Source organism: Dipodomys merriami, unplaced genomic scaffold (assembly GCF_024711535.1).
Source record: "Dipodomys merriami isolate MVZ:Mamm:240054 unplaced genomic scaffold, mDipMer1.0.p SCAF_78, whole genome shotgun sequence".
Classification (NCBI taxonomy): domain Eukaryota; kingdom Metazoa; phylum Chordata; class Mammalia; order Rodentia; family Heteromyidae; genus Dipodomys; species Dipodomys merriami.
Window position 1 is genome coordinate 823,557 of NW_027206379.1, and position 20,119 is coordinate 843,675.

Sequence of the window (20,119 nt, forward strand, 5' to 3'; positions counted from 1 at the left end):
CTGTTGAGGGCCTAAGGACTTCCTATAAGATTCCAGCCCCTAAGAGCACCTTCAAATTGTGCTAAAGCACCAAGCCTTTAACTCTTGAGCCTTTAGGGGAACATTCAAAACCCAAATTACAGCAGTTGGTGAGAACTGAATAATTAGCAAGCATATAAAATTAGAACAAGTGACATTCCAGTGCCAGACACAGTACAAAAGAGTGACGATTCTATTGTCATGGAGAACAATAGCTTGACATATTGATGACAGGTTATGTGATGCTAAAGAGGTCTTCATTTTATCGTCTGATAATAAGCTAAAAAAACAAACAAAAAACAAAAACAAGCGGTTCTTTATTCAAGCTGATGAACCAACAGATTTCACCAATAAATGTCATGCTATTTGTAAATGTCACTGAAAGCAAAAAAAAAATTCATTTTTTCCCCAGCAAGGAAATAAGGATCCAAGATACATTTAATGTTTATTCGTATCTGTACTCCAAAGTTCTGTCTTGCCAGATCATGGCATTTTACTCCTGTAATCCCAGCATTTGGGAAGTGGAGGCAGAAAGATGGAAAGTTTGAGAACAGTTTGGGCTGTGAAGTGAGTTGTGAAACTCTGTCAAAAAAGAAAAAACAAAGGAAGTCAGATGTTGGTGGCTCACACCTATAAGCCTAAGGAGGCTAGCTGGGTGCTGGTGGCTCACGCCTGTAATCCTAGCTACTCAGGAGACTGAGGTCTGAGAATCGTGGTTCAAAGCCAGCACGGGTAGGAAAGTCCATAGACTCATCTCCAACAAACCACCAGAAAACCAAAGTGGCGCTGTGGCTCAAGTGGTAGAATGCTAGCCTTGAGCTGAAGAGCTGAGGAACAGTGCCCAGGGCCCACAACTAACAAGAAAAAAAAAAAGCCTAAGGAGTCTGACATCCTGGTTCAAAGCCAGCCTGGGCAGAAAAAAATCCAAGAGACTCTTTTTTTTTTTTTTTTTTTTTGGGTCGTCGTGGGGCCTGAACTCTGGGCTGGGCACTGTCCCTCAGCTCTTCAGCTCAAGGCTAGTGCTCTACCACTTGAGCCACAGCGCCACTTCTGGCTTTTTTTTTCTTTTTGCTTATGTGGTGCTGAGGAATCGAACCCAGGGCCTCGAGCATGCAAAGCAAGCGCTCTACCACTGAGCCACCTTCCCAGCCACCAAGAGACTCTTTTGTTCAATTATCCACCAAAAAGCCAGAAGTGCACCTTAAGGCTTAAGTGGTAGAGCACCAGCCTTGAGTAAAAAAAGTCAAGTAGGAGTATAAGGACCTGAGTTCAAACCCCAGGACTGGCAAACAAGAAAAACAATTTTTTTTTGTCAGTCATAGGGCTTGAACTCAGGGCCTAGGCATTGTCCTTGCGATTTTTTTGCTCAAGACTTGCATTTTTTGAGTCACAGTGCCAGTTCTGGTTTTCTGGTGGTTAATTGGAGGTAAGAATCTCAAAGACAAAGACTTTCCTGCCTGGGCTGCCTTTGACAGATATCCTTAGATCTCAGCCTCCTGAGTAGCTAGGATGACAGGCATGAGCCATCAAGGCCCAGCTTAAGAAAAAATATTTTGTCTCAGCATTTGTACTCCATAAGAGTTCTTACTGTTCTTGTAAAAAAATTATCTAGGGCTGGGAAGGTGGCTCAGTGGTAGAATGCTTGCCTTGCATGCCTCAGCACTACATAAGCAGAAAAGGCTGGAAATGTCGGTGTGGCGCTAGTGGTAGAGTGCTCCTCTTGAGCTGAAGAGCTGAGGGACAGCTCCCAGGCCCAGAGTTCAGGCCCCGTGACTGGCAAAAAAAAAAAACAAAAAACAACAAAAAAAAACAAGCTGAGCGTTGGTGACTCACGCCTGTAATCCTAGCTACACAGGAGGTTGATCTGAGGATCGTGGTTCAAAGTCAGCCTAGGCAGGAAAGTCCATGAGACTCTCAATAAACCACTAGTAAACCTAAGTGGCGCTGTGGCTCAAGCAGTAGAGTGCTTGCCTTGAACTGAAGAGCAGGGACAGCGCCCAAGCCTAGAGTTCAAGCCCCACGACTGACCAAAAAAAAAAAAAAAAGGAGAAATAAACAAATGAAATATAAAGCACCCCACAGGGCTGGGAAGGTGGCTCAGTGGTAGAGTGCTTGCCTTGCATGCATGAGGCCCTGGATTCGATTCCTCAGCATCACATAAGCAAAAAGAAAAAAAAAAGCTGGAAGTGGCGCTGTGGCTCAAGTGGTAGAGTGCTAGCCTTAAGCTGAAGAGCTGAGGGACAGCGCCCAGGCCCAGAGTTCAGGCCCCACAACTGGAACCCCCCCAAAAAAAGCACCCCACATTGTTTTCTTTACACAGAGGTGCCCTTATCATAAACTTTCAGAGACGAAAAAAATGGTCATTATGAGTGAGTTAGAAAAGACAGGCTTCTATCTTCCCACAATGTCAGAACTTACTGAGTAACAAATTCATAAGTTCATATTTTGGGGTATGTATGTGGGTCCTGAGGCTTGAACTCAGGACTGTTCTGGCTGTTCCTGAAAAAATTTTGCTCAAGGCTAGCACTCTACCACTTGAGACAAGAATCTCAGGGACTTTCTGTCCAGGCTGGCTTTGAACTGTGATCCTCAGATCTCAGTCTTCTGTGTTGCTAGGATTACAAGTATGAGCGACCAGTGCCTGGCCACAAGTCAGTTTTGTTGGCTAAGTTGCCAAGTATTACTGAGATCACTGGATAGCTTGAGCTGTGGTCAACCCAGCTTCTTTAGTTGTAATTACTTAAGAACACAGTAACATATAGGTCACAGGCCCTCTAGGAAAGTAATGATGTTGTCCTCAGGCAGCCTGGGCCTTGCCTAAGGGCAGAAGCAGAAAGATACCACTTCCTAACAGGTGGTAAGATAAGATTCTAGAGGCAAGCGGGAACTCCTGGTGTGGTCTGGTGACTGGTCTAGTTTGCTGTACTGTCCTAGGGCTAAGTGTCTTCCCTCCTTTCCCTTCCCTTCCCTTCTCTCTCCTCCCTTCCCCTCCCCTTCTCCCTTTCCCTTTTCCCCTTTCCATTTCCCCCTTCCCTTCCCTTCTCTTTTAATTGTCTTTTATTTCCTAGGAGTTGCTTTATATCCTGGATTACAATCTAACTTGGAGAAAAGTCCAAGGGATGCTGAGAGGAATGTGTATTGTGAAACTACTAGATGAAATATTCTGTAGATGTCTCTGAATTCCACGCTGTCTAGGCATCATTTAATTCTAATGTTTCCTAGTTGATTTTTGTTTGTCTAACTTCTCTATTGAGAGTGGGGTATTGAAGTCTCCCACTATTACTGTGCGAGGGTCTATCAGTGCTTGTAAGTCCAGAAGTATTCGTTTAATGAACTTGAGCGTGCTTCTATTTGGTTAACAACTGTATTTTCCTCTTAATAGATTGTTCCTTTTATTTATTTATTTTTGTGTTGACACTGGGGCCACTGTCCCTGAGCTCTTTTGCTCAAAGCTAGTGCTCTACCACTTGAGCCACGGCTCCACTTCTGGATTTTTGGTGGTCAACTGGAGATGAGAGTCTCACAAACTTTTCTGTCTAGTCTGTTTTTGAGCTGCAATCCTTAGCTCTCAGCCTCCTGAGTTACTAGGATTACAGACTTGAGCCACTGGCGCCTGGTTCCGTTTGGTGTTCTGGAGGTGTCCTCTGCCTAATGACTCTCTTGAGATCAGGGAAGTTTACTGTTATTATTTTATTGACGAGATTCTTTAGGTTACATCTTTTTCTTCTACTAGGTTTGAGCTTTTGACAGCACCCAAGATCTTGTAAATTCCATCAAAATAATCAAGCCATAACAGCAGCAAAAACAAACAGACTTACATAAAACATGATATTTTCTTTTTAAGTGTGTGCTTACATCTCTCTAGTATGCAGGAGGCCATGGAAATCATATGATTTAGGTCTAAGGGAGAAAGCTCTGTCCCATTCAGCAGTCAGCATATGGAGTAGGGTCAAACCAGGGACAGTGAGTACTTTATAAGGCTCAAGGTCAAAGTGTTGTTGCTACCCTGGCCACAGGCAACAGAATTCTCTCCTGGCTGAGGAGGATGAAGCCGCAAACAACTGCCATGCCAATTCCTTCATAGTCATAGATGTTTCTTCTGATGCCTCAGCTTCTTGGCTTGGCAGGGAGTTCTAAGACCCCTTCACTCCCAGGCATCCGAAGCAGCTGTCTTTGGTGTATCAGCTGCCTGTCATGGCAATCTGCTTGCCCATACGCATCACTGTTGTACTCCTTCATGGGTGAATATAACACCTGCCATGCCATGGCTTCTGTGGCATGACTTGGTAGGCAGTCCTAAGCCTCTGTTACCCCAGTACTGCTGGGATTCTCTAGCCATCACTACTGGCATCGAAGCTGACAGTGTATTTTCCTGCAGTCTAACCTTCTCTGTGGGACTCTGTCAGCCCCTTCTCCTTCTCCTCAACTTTCTCTTATGACTGACATACCCCGATTCTACAGCCAAGTATCCTATGAGTTGTTCAGCTCTGATTGCTCCTTACTCCCAGGCTCTCTGAGTAACTCAGTCTCCAGCAAGCAATAGCTCAAAGTTGTGACTTACTGTCATGGAACATGATAGGGTGAGACACAGAATGCCTTGGTGTGTGTGTGTGTGTGTGTGTGTGTGTGTGTGTGTGTGTGTGTGTGTGTGTGTGTGTGTGTGTGTGTGTGTGTGTGTGTGTGTGTGTTGGAGCTTGAACTCAGGGCCTCTTGCTTGGCTTTTTCACTTACAGTTGGTGCTCTACTACTTGAACCATGTCTCTGCTTTAAGCTCTTTTTCTCTTAGTAATTAAGAGTTTCCTAGATTTGTCTTGCTTGGGCTGGCTTCAAACCATGATTCTCAGATCTCAGCCTCCTGAATAGCTAGGATTATAGGTCTGAGCCACCAGTGCCATGCTCACAGTGCCTTTCTTTACCAATGCCAGCTTCCCATACTAGAGTAGTCAAAGCCTTGTACTGGACTTGAGGATGAAGGATTGTGTGGGTTTTCTGCAGTTAAGAGTTGGCAGTCCTTGGGGCTGGGAAGGTGGCTCAGTGGTAGAGCGCTTGTCTTGCATGCATGAGGCCCTGGGTTCGATTCCTCAGCACCACATAAGCAAAAAGAAAAAAGCTGGAAGTGGTGCTGTGGCTCTAGTGGTAGAGCGCTAGTCTTGAGCTGAAGAGCTGAGGGACAGTGCCCAGGCCCAGAGTTCAGGCCGCACAACCGGACCACCCCCCCCCAAAAAAAAAAAGAGTTGGCAGTCCCTCAGGAGAACTGTTTTATATTATTATTATTATTGCAGTCTTCAACTCCCTCTTCTCCAGTTGGGGAGCTAGGGTCCAGCTTGGAATTCTTTACTACCACTTCCCCTCCTCCCCCTCCCCCATCCTCCTCCCCCTCCTCCCGCTCTTCCTCTTCCTCCTCCTCCTCCTCCTCCTTTACCTCCTTCTCCTCCTCCTCCTCCTCCTCCTCCTCCTCCTCCTTCTTCTTCTTCTTCTTCTTCTTCTTCTTCTTCTCCTCCCTCTCCTTCCCCTCCTCCCTCTCCTCCCCCTCCTCCTCCTCCCCCCTCCTCCTCCCCCTCCTCCTTCTTCTTCTCCTTCCTTTCCTTCCTCTCCTTCCTCTCCTCCCTCTCCTCCCCCTCCTCCTCCTCCTCCCCCCTCCTCCTCCCCCTCCTCCTTCTTCTTCTTCTTCTTCTCCTTCCTCTCCTTCCTTTCCTCCCTCTCCTCCTCCTCCTCCTCCTTCTTCTTCATTTTTGCCTGAGACTTGAACTTGAACTATGTATCTGACTTTTGCTCACTCCTACAGGTCTGCCACCTGAGCCATGCTGCCAACCCCTCCTCACTGCTTTTCTTCTGTTGGGTTAGTTTCTCCTGAGTTTTCCATCTCTGCTACCTCCTTTTGTGGTTTCTAGTTGTCTTCTACTCTTTCTTCAGAATTTAGTCCCAGATTCTTATCTTTTGTGGAGTAAAAGTGGTAGACACCATTTTGCCTCTTTTTCTTTTCGTCAGTTGTGGGGCTTGAACTCAGGGCCTAGGTGCTGTTCCTGAGCCTCTTTGTGATCAAGGCTAGTGCTCTACCATTTGAGCCACAGTGCCACTTCCAATTTTTGAGTGGCCACTTGGGGAGAAGAGCATCAGGAAGACTTTTCTTCCTGGGCTGGCTTTGAACTGTGATCCTCAGATCTCAGCCTCCTGAATAGCTAGGATTACAGGCATTAGCCACCACACCTGGCTCATTTTGCCTCTTTTTATGTATAAGGTTATTTGATTGTATTACCCATTACCTATTGCCAGTACTTCTCCCCAGCCCCTCTGTTGTTGGTTCCTTTCCTATTGGCTAATAAGCCTAATTCTATTTCCATGTCTTTTTTTTTTTTTTTTTTTGGGTCTGGTCGTGGGGCCTGAACTCTAGGCCTGGGCGCTGTCCCTCAGCTCTTCAGCTCAAGGCTAGCACTCTACAACTTGAGCCACAGCGCCACTTCCAGCTTTTTTTTTTCTTATGTGGTGCTGGGGAATCGAACCCAGGGCCTCATACATGCAAAGCAAGCACTCTGCCACTGAGCCACCTTCCCAGGCCCCATGTCTTTTTTTGGGAGGGGAGGTTCCCAATATGTGATGATGTCTTTCTGAGTTTGGCTTATTTTACTTAACATGATGATCTTCCTGTGTTTTCTTGTTACTGGCTGAATCATACTCTATTGTATATATACACATTTTAGTGATCAGTTCAGCCATTGATGGGTTCCTAGGCTGTTTCCATTACTTGGCTTTTGCAAACAGTCCTGCACTGAACAAAGCTGTTCAAATAAGAAAGAAAGAAGGGATGGAGTGGGGCGGTAGTCTTGTGTTTGGGAGCCCTCTGTCACTAGAACTAGATGAGATAATGCCCAGCTGATGCAACTGTAGAATTACTTGCTTCTTGGTCATGGGGGAAAATCTCTAAATCTTTTCAGGTCCCCAAAATGATCTGTGTGTTGAGGAGGAGAAACTGAACCTGAGACTTTATCCTACTGATTGGGCAACCACCAAGAAGGGAGCCCTGGGCTCGAGTTCCTGCCTCTTGTGATAGAGGATTCTGGGTCCTGGCCTCTTGTGACCCCAACTAATAGGAGTGTTCTGGTTCTCAGGGACATGTTTTGGCTCTGGGCCTGACTTGGAAGCTGTGTCCCCTTTCTGGAACTCACTCTTCCCATTTGTAATAGAGCACAGCCTGAGTCCTGTCCCCCTTATTGCTTGGGTATTGTGAAATCTCATGAGATTGGGTGGGGATGGGAACAGTCCTGGCCTGTCCTTTGCCCACTGTCCAGTAGCCCTGGGTGGGAGGGATTGGACTCCTTGGGGCTTTCAGATTCTTCCCACCTCACCAGGCCAGAAGAGCCAATACTGAGTGTGTGAGGGCGAGGAAGGGAGTGAAATTCTCCCCTCTCCTCATCCTATCTTCTTCTAAGATAAGGGTAGGTAGCTCCCTTCCTTAGGCCTCCTGCCCCGCAGTCCCTCTCCACTTCTCTGGCATATTCTGGGAAGCTGCCCAGTTGTATTGGCAGAGCATCAGCTTCTCTCACTGTGCCCTGCTTACCGCAGGCTCCCAAGGCGCTTGGGCTCTTTGCCCTAACCTCCCTCTCATTAAGGCCATTCTCAGGAGGGCTGTACAAGGCTGCTCTTTAATAACAAGGCCGCAGGGACTGCTGGCTGTGTGTGAGAGGGGGCCTCCCAGTGTGTTTCCAATGGTAGATACTGCAGTGGGAACTGAAAAATTGGTATCTGAGAGCTCCATTTTTTACCCTAGCTCAGCTTTGCCTGGGGGGTGGAGGGAGGGGGTGAGGGCAAGCTTGGAGCTTGGGCCCTTCACTTTTTCTACTTCCGTTTCCTTTTCTGTGTGGAAGCACAGGGATAACACCTAATTTACAGGCTGTTGTAAGACTCAACTATGTTAAAATACAGGAAGCAGAGAGAAAAGCATCTAGTATATAATAAGTGCTCAATAAAGGTTAGCTGGTGTCATGGTTCTTGTCAACATGCCTTCTTCAAGTAGCATTTGTAGCTGATTAAAGATGTTCCTTTGGCCTAGCCCAGAGACTCCCCATAGCTACATCAGAGGTAGAATTGTAGGTCTCAATGTTTCAGAGTCCTCTTGTCACCTTTTGCCTCCATGTCATTAAGCAATGCTTGCTGTGCTGCTATAAGGGCTTCATCAGAAGCTAACCCAGTACTTGCACCATGCTCTCAGCCTCCAAAACCCTGAACCCAAATAACCTTCTTAAATAAATCACCCAGGCCCAGGTATTTTGTGATAACAGAAAACAGGGGGAGCTAGAGAGCATCCTATGATCGTCAACCAACCACTGCAATTTTCAATGCGCAAACAGGTCAACCATTGTCTCCGTGAAAAATGAGATAGGAGCTGATAGCAGTGTCTCATACTTCACTTTACATTCTTCCAGAAGCTCTGGGAGTCATCCTAGCCTGTGGCATGTGACCTTTATTTGAATGGCAGTAGATACAGCACTAACGAACATAGACTCTGAAAACATATTGTCTGGGTTCCAGCTGTAGCGGCTACTTTCTGGCTGTGTGACTCTGGCACCATATGACCTAAGCTGCCGTTTCCTCACTTGGGGAAGGTTGCCTGTGTTAATATATGCAAAGCCCTTAAAGTGGCTGGCACACAGTAGAACATGCTGGCTCTTCATATGTTTTTTAATACTTGTTCAGCTCTATTAGGTAACAGAAGTCCCAATTCTCTGCTAGTCTGGAGGGAAGCTTCATTCCACAATTCAGTCTCTTTGCTGTGCTAAAGGAAAACTGCAGAAGGACTGATCTTCAGCTCAAAGTTGTCATGTCTAGTTGGCAAGCAGTGAAATCAAGGACTAACACAGAGAGGTAAAACTGGAGTTAAAACACGTGCTTACATGACAACTAGCCTCTCAAGGCTGCCATTTGTGCTCTAACCTCTGCACTCCTACCTCCTTGGTGCCATATTTTTCCTCAGTCAATGTCCCTTAGGAGCTCTGCGAGGAAAAAGACCCTATCTGTCTTGTTCACTGGCATTCCCAAGTTACGAAGCTGAAGCTCAGGAAATACTGGGTTGAAGGAAAAGGAGTGATTTGTAAAAAAATGAGTGGGGCTGAGGTAGCCATGATCTGTGTTGCTGAACCCAGACTTCTGGAGATGTTTGTGTGTTCTGAGGAGGGCAGCTGGGAAGTGAGTCTCATGGCTATAGCTGTAGCACCTTCTAGCCTCTGCCTCATTCTCAAACACAGGGACTCTGTGTAGACTTTAATGACTAACACGACACATCTTAAAACTGTTTTATTTAAAAAAGGAAAACCAAACAAAGGCCCAACCCAAGAACTCTTAGTTCTGGGAGTCTGGGAGCAGCTTAGATCCGTGGGGAAGGTAGACCTGGAAGACAGTACTGGGGTCCCTGTGGCCCTGGGAAGAGCAGGGGCATACTGACACGGATAGGAAGCACAGCCCTTCATCCATGTCACAGGTTGGGGGGCTCAATCCCCAGAAAAAGTAAGGGTGGGCAGCTGTAGATGCCCCTGGGACCTCTTGTTACAACCACCAACCAGTTGAGAAAAAGGAGAGGATGGGTCCACGGCTCGATCGGGCCTATCAGCGCCATTCCCAAAGACGGGGTTCAGCCTAGGCCGGGAGACAGGCTCAGATGGGGAGAGGCATCCCCAAATTTGGCATGGGACTCTATGCCACGGGGAAGACAGGGCCCGAATGGGGCAGAACCTGAAGACAGCCTCCTCCTGGGAGGGCCGGGTAGGACCCGGGCTCCGGGAGGCAGGTGTCGCTCAGGGACCCTGGGGGCTCCGGGGCAGTACTCTAATAGGCCGTGGTGGGGGGTTGTCCAGGACAGGTTCGGGCCGGGCCCGCGCACCACCTCGGCGCTTCTGCTTGCGCAACAGGTAGTTTGAGTATTGCACCTCGGGCATGGCCAGTTTGAGGCAGGCCTCGGTGGCTGGGCCGGCACCGCCACCAGGCAAGTCGTAACCCATGATGTCCACTTTGCGGCTGGGCTGCCACGGCTGCAGCTGCTTGGTGCGGATCTGCGCGGCCGGCCTCAGCACCGGCTCGTCACCGAAGCAGTGGCGCAGTAAGCGCTGCCGGGCCTCGCGCAGCTCGCGCACTTCGCGCTCCACGCATGCGCGGCCAGCTCTCGCCACGCGGCGCCAAAAGGTGGCATTGAAATGGTCGTAGAGGCCGGCGTCGAGCGCGTTCCAGGCGCGCGCGGCCCGCGCCAGCGCCGCGGGGATGGCGGCCAGGCGCGAGGTGGCCGCGCGCGCGTTGAGCTTGGCGTAGAGCACGTCATCCAGGTCCCAGGCCAGCAGGCGCCGCAGCAGCACGAGCGACTCGTCGAAGTACTCGGCGATCATGACCAGTGAGAAGACCTCCTCGACCTGGCGGATGAGGCGGGCCAGGTAGGCGGCGTCGTGCGCACCGCGATCGTTGTCGCCGCCCAGGTCGTAGGCCAGCGTGTTGTGCGCGAACATGGCAAAGTGCTCGCCCGCGCGGTAGTAGGCCTCGGGCGCGCGCAGGAAGGCCTCGAGGGACGCGTTGGGAACGCGCCGGAAGGCGGGGCAATACTGGTTGTAATAGCTGAAGAGAGATTCGAACATGGCGGCCGGCTCGCGCAGGATAGTGACGTAGATCGTGTCCGGCGGCATAAGGCGCTGCAGCTCGGCGCGGTCGAAGCGCAGGTGGCTGGCCAGCATGTGTGGAGGCCGGGTGGCTGGGTGCACGAAGTGCGCCGAGAAGTTCCGAGGATAGCAGAACTGGTGCTCGCAGCTCGGGTGCGGCAGGGCGACGGTGAGATTGTGGCGTTCGGCGAAACGGAACAGGATGTTCTGCACCGTGGTGCCCGCCGTCTTGTGCGTCTTTAGGAAGGCCACCGTCATGTGCTTGGGGCGTGGTGGCGACTCCCGCTGAGGCGGGCAGCTCACGGGGAACAGCTTGGGGTACCTGCAAGACCCACAGGGTGTGTGAGAGAGGTGCAGCATGACCCTGTCCCATCCCCAACGATGGTAGATGTTGGCATAAGGGTTTTACCCCTGGAACAATAGGAGGCAGGTGGTTGGTAGCCTCCAAAATGAGCCTTGCCAATCCCGCTGTCCTGTTTGATTGCACACGGATGGGCTTATTGATGTGCCTAAGCTACAGAATAGGGCAGAAATGATGGAATGTAATCTCAGATTATAACAGATACATTGCCTCCATCTTACTGTTTTTCTCTCTTTTACTCTCTCCAGGATATCATCTTGGGGAAAGTAAGCTGCCATATTGATGGACAGCCATATAGAAAAAAAAATCACGTAGCAACAGCCATTAGCCTGCTTGAAGAATTGAAGCCTATTGAACCACTTGTGTGAGCCTAAAGGGTATCCCTTCTAATCAAGCCCTTGACAGACATCTCGACTGCACACTCATGAAAGACCTTGAATCCCAAGTATACACATATGTATGGCTTCAGGGAGACTGAAAGTTTAGGAAAAATTGCAAATGCTCAGGATGTATAGAGTTCAGTACTCCAAAATTACTCAAATTTACCTACACTATAGGTACAGTAGTTCTGAGCACCTATAACTTAAAAGTGCATGTAATTAACTACATTACTGCCACAATAGCACTGTTGTGCACATTAATACTGTGCACCCAAACTAGATAATATTTCATGTTCTTTATCTTGAATACTGAAGAGGCTTATATTTCCATTTCCCCCATAATGTCACTCAACTTCCACTAAAGACAAATCTAAATTCTTAATTTATTACTTAAGTATATAATGAGCCCTTTTTGGCTGAAGATTTTCATAACTTTTTCCTGGCTTTTTGGGCACCATTTACTCTCTGGGAAGTAGATTTTCACGAAATTAAGGACAGAGAAACAAATCCTCAGCAGATTACATATTGATTTGAACACAATGATGACACAAGACTGAAAACTTCTCTACATCAACTGAATTATGTAATAGGCAAGTAGAAATTAAGAATTGAAAAGTCAAGCTGGGCATCAGTGGCTCACACCTGTCATCCTAGCTACCCAGAGACTGAGATCTGAGAATCATGGTTCAAAGCCAGCCTAGGCAGGAATGGCCATGAGACTCTTATCTCCAATTAACCACCAGAAAACTAGAAGTGGCACTGTGGCTCAAATGGTAGAGCACTGTCCTTGAGCTGAAGAGCTGAGGGACAGCACTCAGGCCCAGAGTTCAAGCCCCATGATGGACACACACACACACACACACACACACAGACACACACAAGAAATAATTAAAAAGTCAAATTTCTTTTGTTTCTAATTTTTTTTACCACATTGGTAAAAACCATGTGTAATGAATTCACAAATAAGGTAGGTTTACTACCTTAGGTAAATCTAGCCTTACTACCTTAGTAAATCTAGGTGTAAGCTACACCTAGATTTCAGATCCATGAACACTATGAGAGAATAAATGTTTGCTTTCTGTGGTAAAATAATGTTTGAGAGGAGTCAACAAGGCTTGATAAGAAATGTACTCATGCGGCTGGGAAGGTGGCTCAGTGGTAGAGAATTTGCCTTGCATGCATGAGGCCCTGGGTTCGATTCCTCAGCACCACATAAGCAAAAAGAAAAAAGCTGGAAGTGGCGCTGTGGCTCAAGTGGTAGAGCGCTAGCCTTGAGCTGAAGAGCTGAGGGACAGCGCCCAGGCCCAGAGTTCAGGCCCCAAGCCCAGACCCAAAAAAAAAAAAAAAAGAAGAAATGTACTCATTACCTTGTTCATGTGGTTGTAACTCCTCTGAGCAGTATTTTCACAATAAAAAGCTTATTTAAAAAAATAATGTTTGAGACTGGATCTTACTATGTAGTCCTGGCTGTTTTAGAACTTGAGATCTTCCTGCGTCAGCCTCCAGGTGCTGGAATTGCAAGCTGGCACCACCATGCCTGACATCCATTGCTCAGTTTTTTTTTTTTTGTTTTTTTTTGGGGGGGGGTCCGGTCATAGGGCCTGAACTCTGGGCCTGGGCGCTGTCCCTCAGCTTTTCAGCTCAAGGCTAGCACTCTACCACTTGAGCCACAGTGCCACTTCCAGCTTTTTTCTTTTTGCCTATGTGGTGCTGAGGAATCGAACCCAGGGCCTCTGGCATGCAAGGCAAGCGCTCTACCACTGAGCCACCTTCCCAGCCCCATCGATTGCTCAGTTTTAAGGTAACTTGCTTATTCAGAAATAGTATAAGGAATTCCTTGAGAAATCCTACTTTGTCGCTGGAAAAGCTTAGGACCAACAGGAAATCTTAGTCACCAAATCCTTTTGCTCCCTGTCTTCTTTCTCATTTTTACTTTCATTTTACTATTTAACTGATTTCTTACTTTTTGAGTAGGTGGTACAGGACTTTGCAGCAACCCATTTATTAAACGTTTCTGTTAATGGCTCTGAAGTCCATCCATCCATCCATCCATCTGTTTGTCCATTCAACAAAAAGTTTTTGAGCATTTATTGTGTGTCAAGTAATGTTCTAAGAGCAAGAAGTATACAGTATACAAAATGAATAATGGTCTTAGCTCTCATGGAGATTTTATTTCTGTACTTTGTTCCTAAATCAAAAGTGTTTTGGATTACTGGTTCTAGAAGGTCCTTTGAAGACTTTGATTCACTCTTCTGATTCTTCTCTACCATTCTGAGCATCTGGCTATGAGGGCATCTCTAGGCAGCTTTGTGAACACCATTATGGCTGGCTTCGGCTCAAGGTAATGTCTGCAGATACCACCTCCTCCATTCACACCTTTGTCAATGGTAGATCATGGAAAAAAATAGAAAAGTTGAGGCCTTGACAGGTGCAGTGATCTTTTAGGGTTATACAGTGACACGGGCAGGAGTCAGGTTCCCATCAGTCATCACATGGTACCCACCCATGAGGGTGACTAGGCCATCACGCCTATCATCACTAACATTTTAGAGATGAAGACATGGGCTAAGAAAAGTAAAGTGTGTGCTCCACACAGCAAAGGTAATGAGAAGTTGTCTACAGCCCACTAAGGAGGCACTTGGCCATGATGTTGTAGGAATGACTTGGACTGGATTTGATTTGCAGCTAACTAGTTTTATGTAACTAGTTTTTACTCAATCCAATCAGTAGAGAGCAGTCTCTCAATCTGTGGCTTGAGAGGATGTGTATGGAAAGCACCGTGAGAGTGCAGTGCCCAGAGGACTGTTCTGGCAGATGGAAGACTAGGAAAGGGAGCTGCCATTCCTGTTGCTAACCTAGACCCCAGCACAGGAATGTCCCTCCTTAGGGGACCTTGCTCTCCCACGGAGACTCTGCCCACTTACCAGCTGAGTTGAGCCCCCTGGTGGATGAGGAGGCTCACTGTGCTGCACCCCAGAACCAGCAGTAAGATTTTCCGGCGGCTTATCATCTTGGAGGCCTGTTGTAGGCGCTGAAGGATGGGTGGCATGGTGGATTACCTATCCCTGGGCCAGCCAGGACCTCACTATCCAGGACTTACTTCAGCAGCACTCATGGGGGCTCCTGGGCTTCTGGTAACAGGGCCAGTGTTCCTGAGAAGCCTGGTGAGAAAGGAGGCAGACAGGTTTTCAGTGTGAGGAGGAGGATCCAGGCCCTAGCAGGACAGCTACAGAGAAGATCTTCAATGAGCCAGGTGAACAGAGAGGCTTGGACAGATCAGATTCCTACCTCCTGTTACTAAAACCCTATCTCCTCACTGTTTCACATAACCTAGACTTGGGTGGAATTACAGGGTGTGGTTTATGGTCAGCCCTTCAGACTACAGACACTTCATCTCTTGAAGTGTCTGTGCCTTGGGCTGGGAAGGTAGCTCAGTGGTAGAGTGCTTGCCTTGCATGCATGAGGCCTTGGGTTCGATACCTCAGCACCACATAAGCAGAAATAAAAAGCTGGAAGTGGCGCTGTGGCTCAAGTGGTAGAGCTCTAGCCTTGAGCTGAAGAGTTGAGGGACAGCACCCAGGCCCAGAGTTCAGGCCCCACGACCGGACCCCCTGCCACCCCCCCAAAAAAAGAGAAGTGTCTGTGCCTCCTAGTCTAACTTGAGCTTTGTCTCATGGCCATTTGGATCTGTCTCTGTAGTAAGTGGTCTCAGCACCAGTATGTGACTCAGGCCACGGAAGTCTCAGCTCAGTGTCTCACCTCCTCCAGGACTCACCTGATCTCTTTGGCTAAGGGATGGTACTTGTTCCCCAGAGCCTGAGCTCCACTGCTCTCAGATCAATACTACATGTTTACTATATCATTAAACACAAACTAGTACCACTCTAATATAGGTATTATTCACACTTTGAAGATGATGAAAATGAGTGAATTGTTCGTTGTGGCACAGTGGTAACAGCAGAACCAGGACTCGGACCTCTTCTTTCTGTCTCCCAAATCCATATGCTTAGACATCCTGTAAGCATCCTGTGTGCTGTGTCCACAGAGAACTAAGTATTAGTTCTAGCAACCCTTCATGCCCCTGACGTCTCCTAGCTGGAATCCTGAGGGCCCAGGACTGATAAATCCGGGAGAGAAGGAGAGAAGTGCTGAAATCCTGGACCTCTGTCCAGATTCTATCCCCAGACACCTGATACCCATGCTGCCCCATGAGCTGACTTCAGTATAGGTGCCTAGCCAGGGTGAAGGGAGGGCAGCCTGGGAGGTACAAAGCAGGAGGTGGGGAGTCCAGTCCAGAGGTGACTCCTGCTTATCGCCCTGCTGAGAATGTCCTGCAGAAGGCCAGCCTCTATCCTAGGTGAGTGGCGGCGGGAGTAGGAAGTTGGAAAAGGGCCAGGTTTCTGGCCAGTCTCTTCCCTGAAAGAATGCCCTGGCTCAAGGACAGCCCAGGCCTTGCCAGTCCAGGTGGAAAGTCAGCTTCAGCAGCCCCGCCTGCCCCTATGTTAGGATGGGTCTCACCCCAGTGGCATGTCTAGATTCAGATCCAGCTTCAGCTCACACACACTCCTCTCCAAATGAGAATAGGGCTTAGAGCCTTTTGGGTATGAGCATGTGTGTGGAACTAGGACACCTGGTCCCAGGAGTGGTGAAATAATGTGAAAACCCTTTTAACCATCATCTTACCTCTGGAGCCCTGTGTGTTCCATTCCTCTTATTCTCTCCTGCCTTTCATCCATCCTGGATTATATTTAAACGTGTTTAGCAGGACCAGTGTCCTTTGTCTCCAGGCCCCATCACCTGGTTTCTTCCACTACAGACTGACTAATCCTCCTGACTTACATCCTCCCTGAGTTTTCAGGGATTGCTGGGGTAGAACAGAGCTAGTTCGTTTTCAGTGGGGAATTCAAGATCTTGGCCCTCTAGAGATTCATGCCTTCTTTTTGTCACCCATCCTGCCTAGAGAACTGATGGCAAGATGGTTTCCCAAGGAGTTAGTGGGAAGCCAGTCTATATCCAGCTTTGCTGAACTTGCTGATAATACCCTGTTTCACCTTTGCCAGCCAAGGTGGTCAAGTCTATGGGGGGAGCCACATCCTTTTCCATATCTACTAGATAAGGGTAGAGGGAGTGTGTCGTGTCCCTTTATTCCATTCCAGATGTTCCTTACTGTCTAATGTCTTAGCTCTGGGGAGCAAGTTGGACTAGTCTGACAACTGCTTGGGCACTGTGGAAATCATGGACACCAGCCTCCAGAGATGGGTACCAGAGACGCTGGACGCTGACAATGACAGGCTGTTCATGTCCTCCACATACAGTCTGCTTCATTCCTGTGCAGCCTCCACAGTCCTAGAGTTCTTCCTGGGACACTGAGGATCATTCTGTCTTGGGTCTGGGCCCTCTGGCTGTGACTTGCCCACCCACTCCCACTCTGTGTTGCGGTTTATGCTGCTCTTTCAGAGCACACAGTGCATTTTTCTCCATGGAAGACCTTCAGGTATTTTGAAAGCCAGAACCCTGCCTCCTCTGGGTTGGCACTGGGCCAGGCCATTCCAGGTCAGGAGAGAAGGTGGCACTGGGACAGTAGAGGAGGCTTGCCTTCCCTGGGCCAGGCCAAGGCTAGATGTCTCTTTTGGGCTCAGGGCAGCGGGAGCCAGGAGGGACTGAGGTTCCCTCTGGCCTTAAAGCTGATGTAGGTGGGTGGTGCTGCTACACCAGGCTTTCGAACAATGGCCCTGGTGGGTGTCCACAAAGGTTTCAGACTACTCCCCAATTTCCCCAGTGTGGTCTTCAGAGAGAGTGCAAGTGAGCCAAAGAAAGAGAGGGGGGGGTCCCCTCACCATCCTGGATAGGTCAGGGTGCCAACCTCATCAGAATACCAGTGCTAATTTTAGTCAGAACAATCTACCTCAGGCTGATGCCCAGTTTTGCAAATTGCTTTCTTTTCTCCTGGGAACCAATGAAGACATGCTAGAGCCAGCCAGAGCTTTGGAAACTGTGGTGAACACACACCCATTCCCCAAAGATCCCCTTCTTCTCTGTCCCATTCGGGCTCTAGAGCTGTGACTGATGCACTTAAAAGGGGTGCCTGGGTCAGGACCACCCCGACCTGACCTCGCAATGACTTGAAGACTCCATCCTGATTTGGCACTGCCCAGCCAGGAGTAAAAGTGACATAAAGCCCCCAGAGAAGAAAGGACAAGAGCCCAGGGGTGGGTGGTTAGCAATATTAATGGCCCCAGAGATGGAGTATCTTTCCACCACCCTTCCCCCACCCCCAGTCTGCACCGGGTCCCCCAGCCTCTTCTCCCTGTCCTCCATCCCCTCCTCCCAATTTCCTTCATCCTTCTCCCCTCATCAGTACCCCCCCCCACACACACACCCAGCCCCCATTGCATTTCCCTGCAATTTCTCCCAGGGATCTGGGTCACTGGGACCTGGTCACCATATAGAATAGGCCAGGTTGGCCCTCTTCGCAGGCCTTGCACTTGCTCCGTGGGGGTAGAGGGCCGCCTCCCCGTGCCCGGGCACCTAGGCCCCCAGAACGCTCTCCGCTGCCCTCCTCCCCATCTCCGTCCTGTGCGGTCCACCCGGCCGCTGCAGTACTCACGCTGCCTGCGAGCGAGTGCCTGCGACCCCGGATTGGGGGGGTTGCTCTCCTCTTCCTCTGGCCCCTTGTTCTTAAGTCCGCCCTGGAGCAGCGGGGGGCCCTGAGCACTGAGTGCCGGCCACTCGCTGGCTGCTCGCTGCGCTTGGATAGGATCAGGTGGCTGCGTTCGCTCGGCTTGTTCTGCTCCGCTCCCTCCTCTCTGCTCTGCCCACCCCCCCATCTCTCACCGGAGGCGGGGCGGGGGGGGGGGGGAGGCGGGGAAGGGGAGGAGGGCAGCTCAGAGGAGGGGGAGAGGAGACGGGAAGGAGGATTCCATGGCTGGTGGGCGTCGGGTGAGGGCTCTCTAGGTGGCATCTTTGGTTACAAGCATCTTAACCACTGTCACCTTTTAGAAGTGTCTCCCTTGTTCTGTCAAGAGGGGAAACTGAGTCTGGGAAGGTGTCTGAGTACTCTGGAATTATCAGGCATCTTGGGCCCAGCTGGACATCCAGTGTCTGGGGGTGATTGGCTTAGACTGAGGACCTGTATCTTGCAAGCTGGCTTACTCCTCCCCTTCACTTCCCACTTCTACCCTGTCTCCTCACATCTGCCCTCTCCACCCTGCCCTTCCAGCCTGTCTCTAGTCCCAGCTCCCTGTGCCTCACCCATTCCTAATCAAAGCTTTCAGCCTACTAGGATGCTGCCCAGGAGGCAGCCTGTACCAAAAGCTAGAGGACCACAGTTCAATCTTGAGCCTGCTATTATGCCCCAGGATCAAAGGGCAACTTCCTTAGCCCTGCTTGTTGCTTCTAGCTCGATTTGGGCAGCTGTCCTGGGGCTGTTCTACTTGGGAAGGCTCTGCTTTAGTCCTTACCTTTACCCCTGGACATGGAGCAGCAGTATCTCTGGTATCTCAGGCATCAAACATTAGATTCTGTGGCTTGCTGGGCACCTACTTTCCCCTTTACTCTGGGCCAGGTAAGCTAAGCATCCTGGAGCTGGGTAGTCACCCAAAGCTGGGACCAGGGAGGATGCAAGGATACTTGCTAAGAAGCCAATGTGGATTCTGTGTCAGGAAAACTGCTTGTTGCCCCAGTTTGGCCCCTTACTCATGTTAGTTTCTCATTGCTTTTTATCTTTCCCCTCTGTACAATTGGAGGGGGAGGCCACCCTTCCTGAATCCCTGGGTTCTTGTGATAAAATCAGACCCCTTTTTGGTCCTACCTACACTAACCTCTCACTTATCAGCTGTGAGTTTATCCTGCCTTAAGAGACCCTGCCCTTTCTTCCCCTTCTCTCTCTCCCCCTACACAGTGGGGCCTCCAGCCTCAGATGACCTACTCGTGGCTCTCAGGTTACAGACAGCAAAAAAGAACCTTCCTTTGGATTAGGAATGGTTCTGCCTGAGTGGGCTGACATGCTGGAGACACCACTGCTCTTCCTTCTGTGCTGCTGCCCTTCCTAGCTTTCCCACATTGGGAGTGACAGGAGGACCCTGGGGTTGTGAAGGTGCTGGAAGGGGGAACAGGCTGAGAAGGGATGAAGAGAACTTCCCATTCCTGGCTAGGGCGGGGAGCCGGCCTTGGCTGGTTTAGTTCTTTGCTTTGTCAAATCTCACCTTCCCTGCATCTGGTGCCCATTTTGTCCCCCTTGCTGCTCCCAGTTATTTCTTCATTGAGAGTAGATGGTGAAATGGAGCTGGCCAGAGAAAAGATTTGAAGGGAAGGTGTGGGGAAAAAAAAAATCAGACCATTAAATTTGTTTTCCTTTCCCTAATGCAAGGTACACATCCACAAAGGAGTCACCTCAGAGATTGTTAATCCTGAGATTATTTTCAAGCAAAAAAAAAAAAGAAAAGAAAGAAAGAAAGAAAAAGAAAGGAAGGAAGGAAGAAAGGAAGAAAGAAAAAAGTCTGGGTGCCAGTGGCTTACACCTGTAATGTTAGCTACTCAGGAGGCTGAAATCTGAGGATCTGCAGTTTGAAGCCAGATCAGGCAGGGAAGTCCATAATGAGACTCCTATCTCCAATTATCAATCACCAAAAAGCCAACAGTGGAAAGGTGGCTCAAGTGCTAGGGCGCTACACACACACACACACACACACACACACACACACACACACACACACACACACACACACACA

The 20,119-nt window shown here is 49.1% G+C and overlaps 1 protein-coding gene across 1 annotated transcript; it reads right to left on the reverse strand.

Moving 5' to 3' along the window:
- Positions 1-9,272: 9,272 nt before the first annotated feature.
- Positions 9,273-18,187, reverse strand: LOC138818794 (galactose-3-O-sulfotransferase 3). The gene is made up of 3 exons (XM_070009914.1): positions 17,998-18,187; positions 14,315-14,551; positions 9,273-10,971 (listed from the first exon to the last, which is right to left on the reverse strand). The coding sequence occupies exons 2-3, from the start codon at positions 14,437-14,439 to the stop codon at positions 9,804-9,806; spliced, it is 1,293 nt and encodes a 430-aa protein (XP_069866015.1). The 5' UTR covers positions 14,440-14,551; positions 17,998-18,187; the 3' UTR covers positions 9,273-9,803.
- Between the last annotated feature and the right edge of the window lie 1,932 nt (positions 18,188-20,119).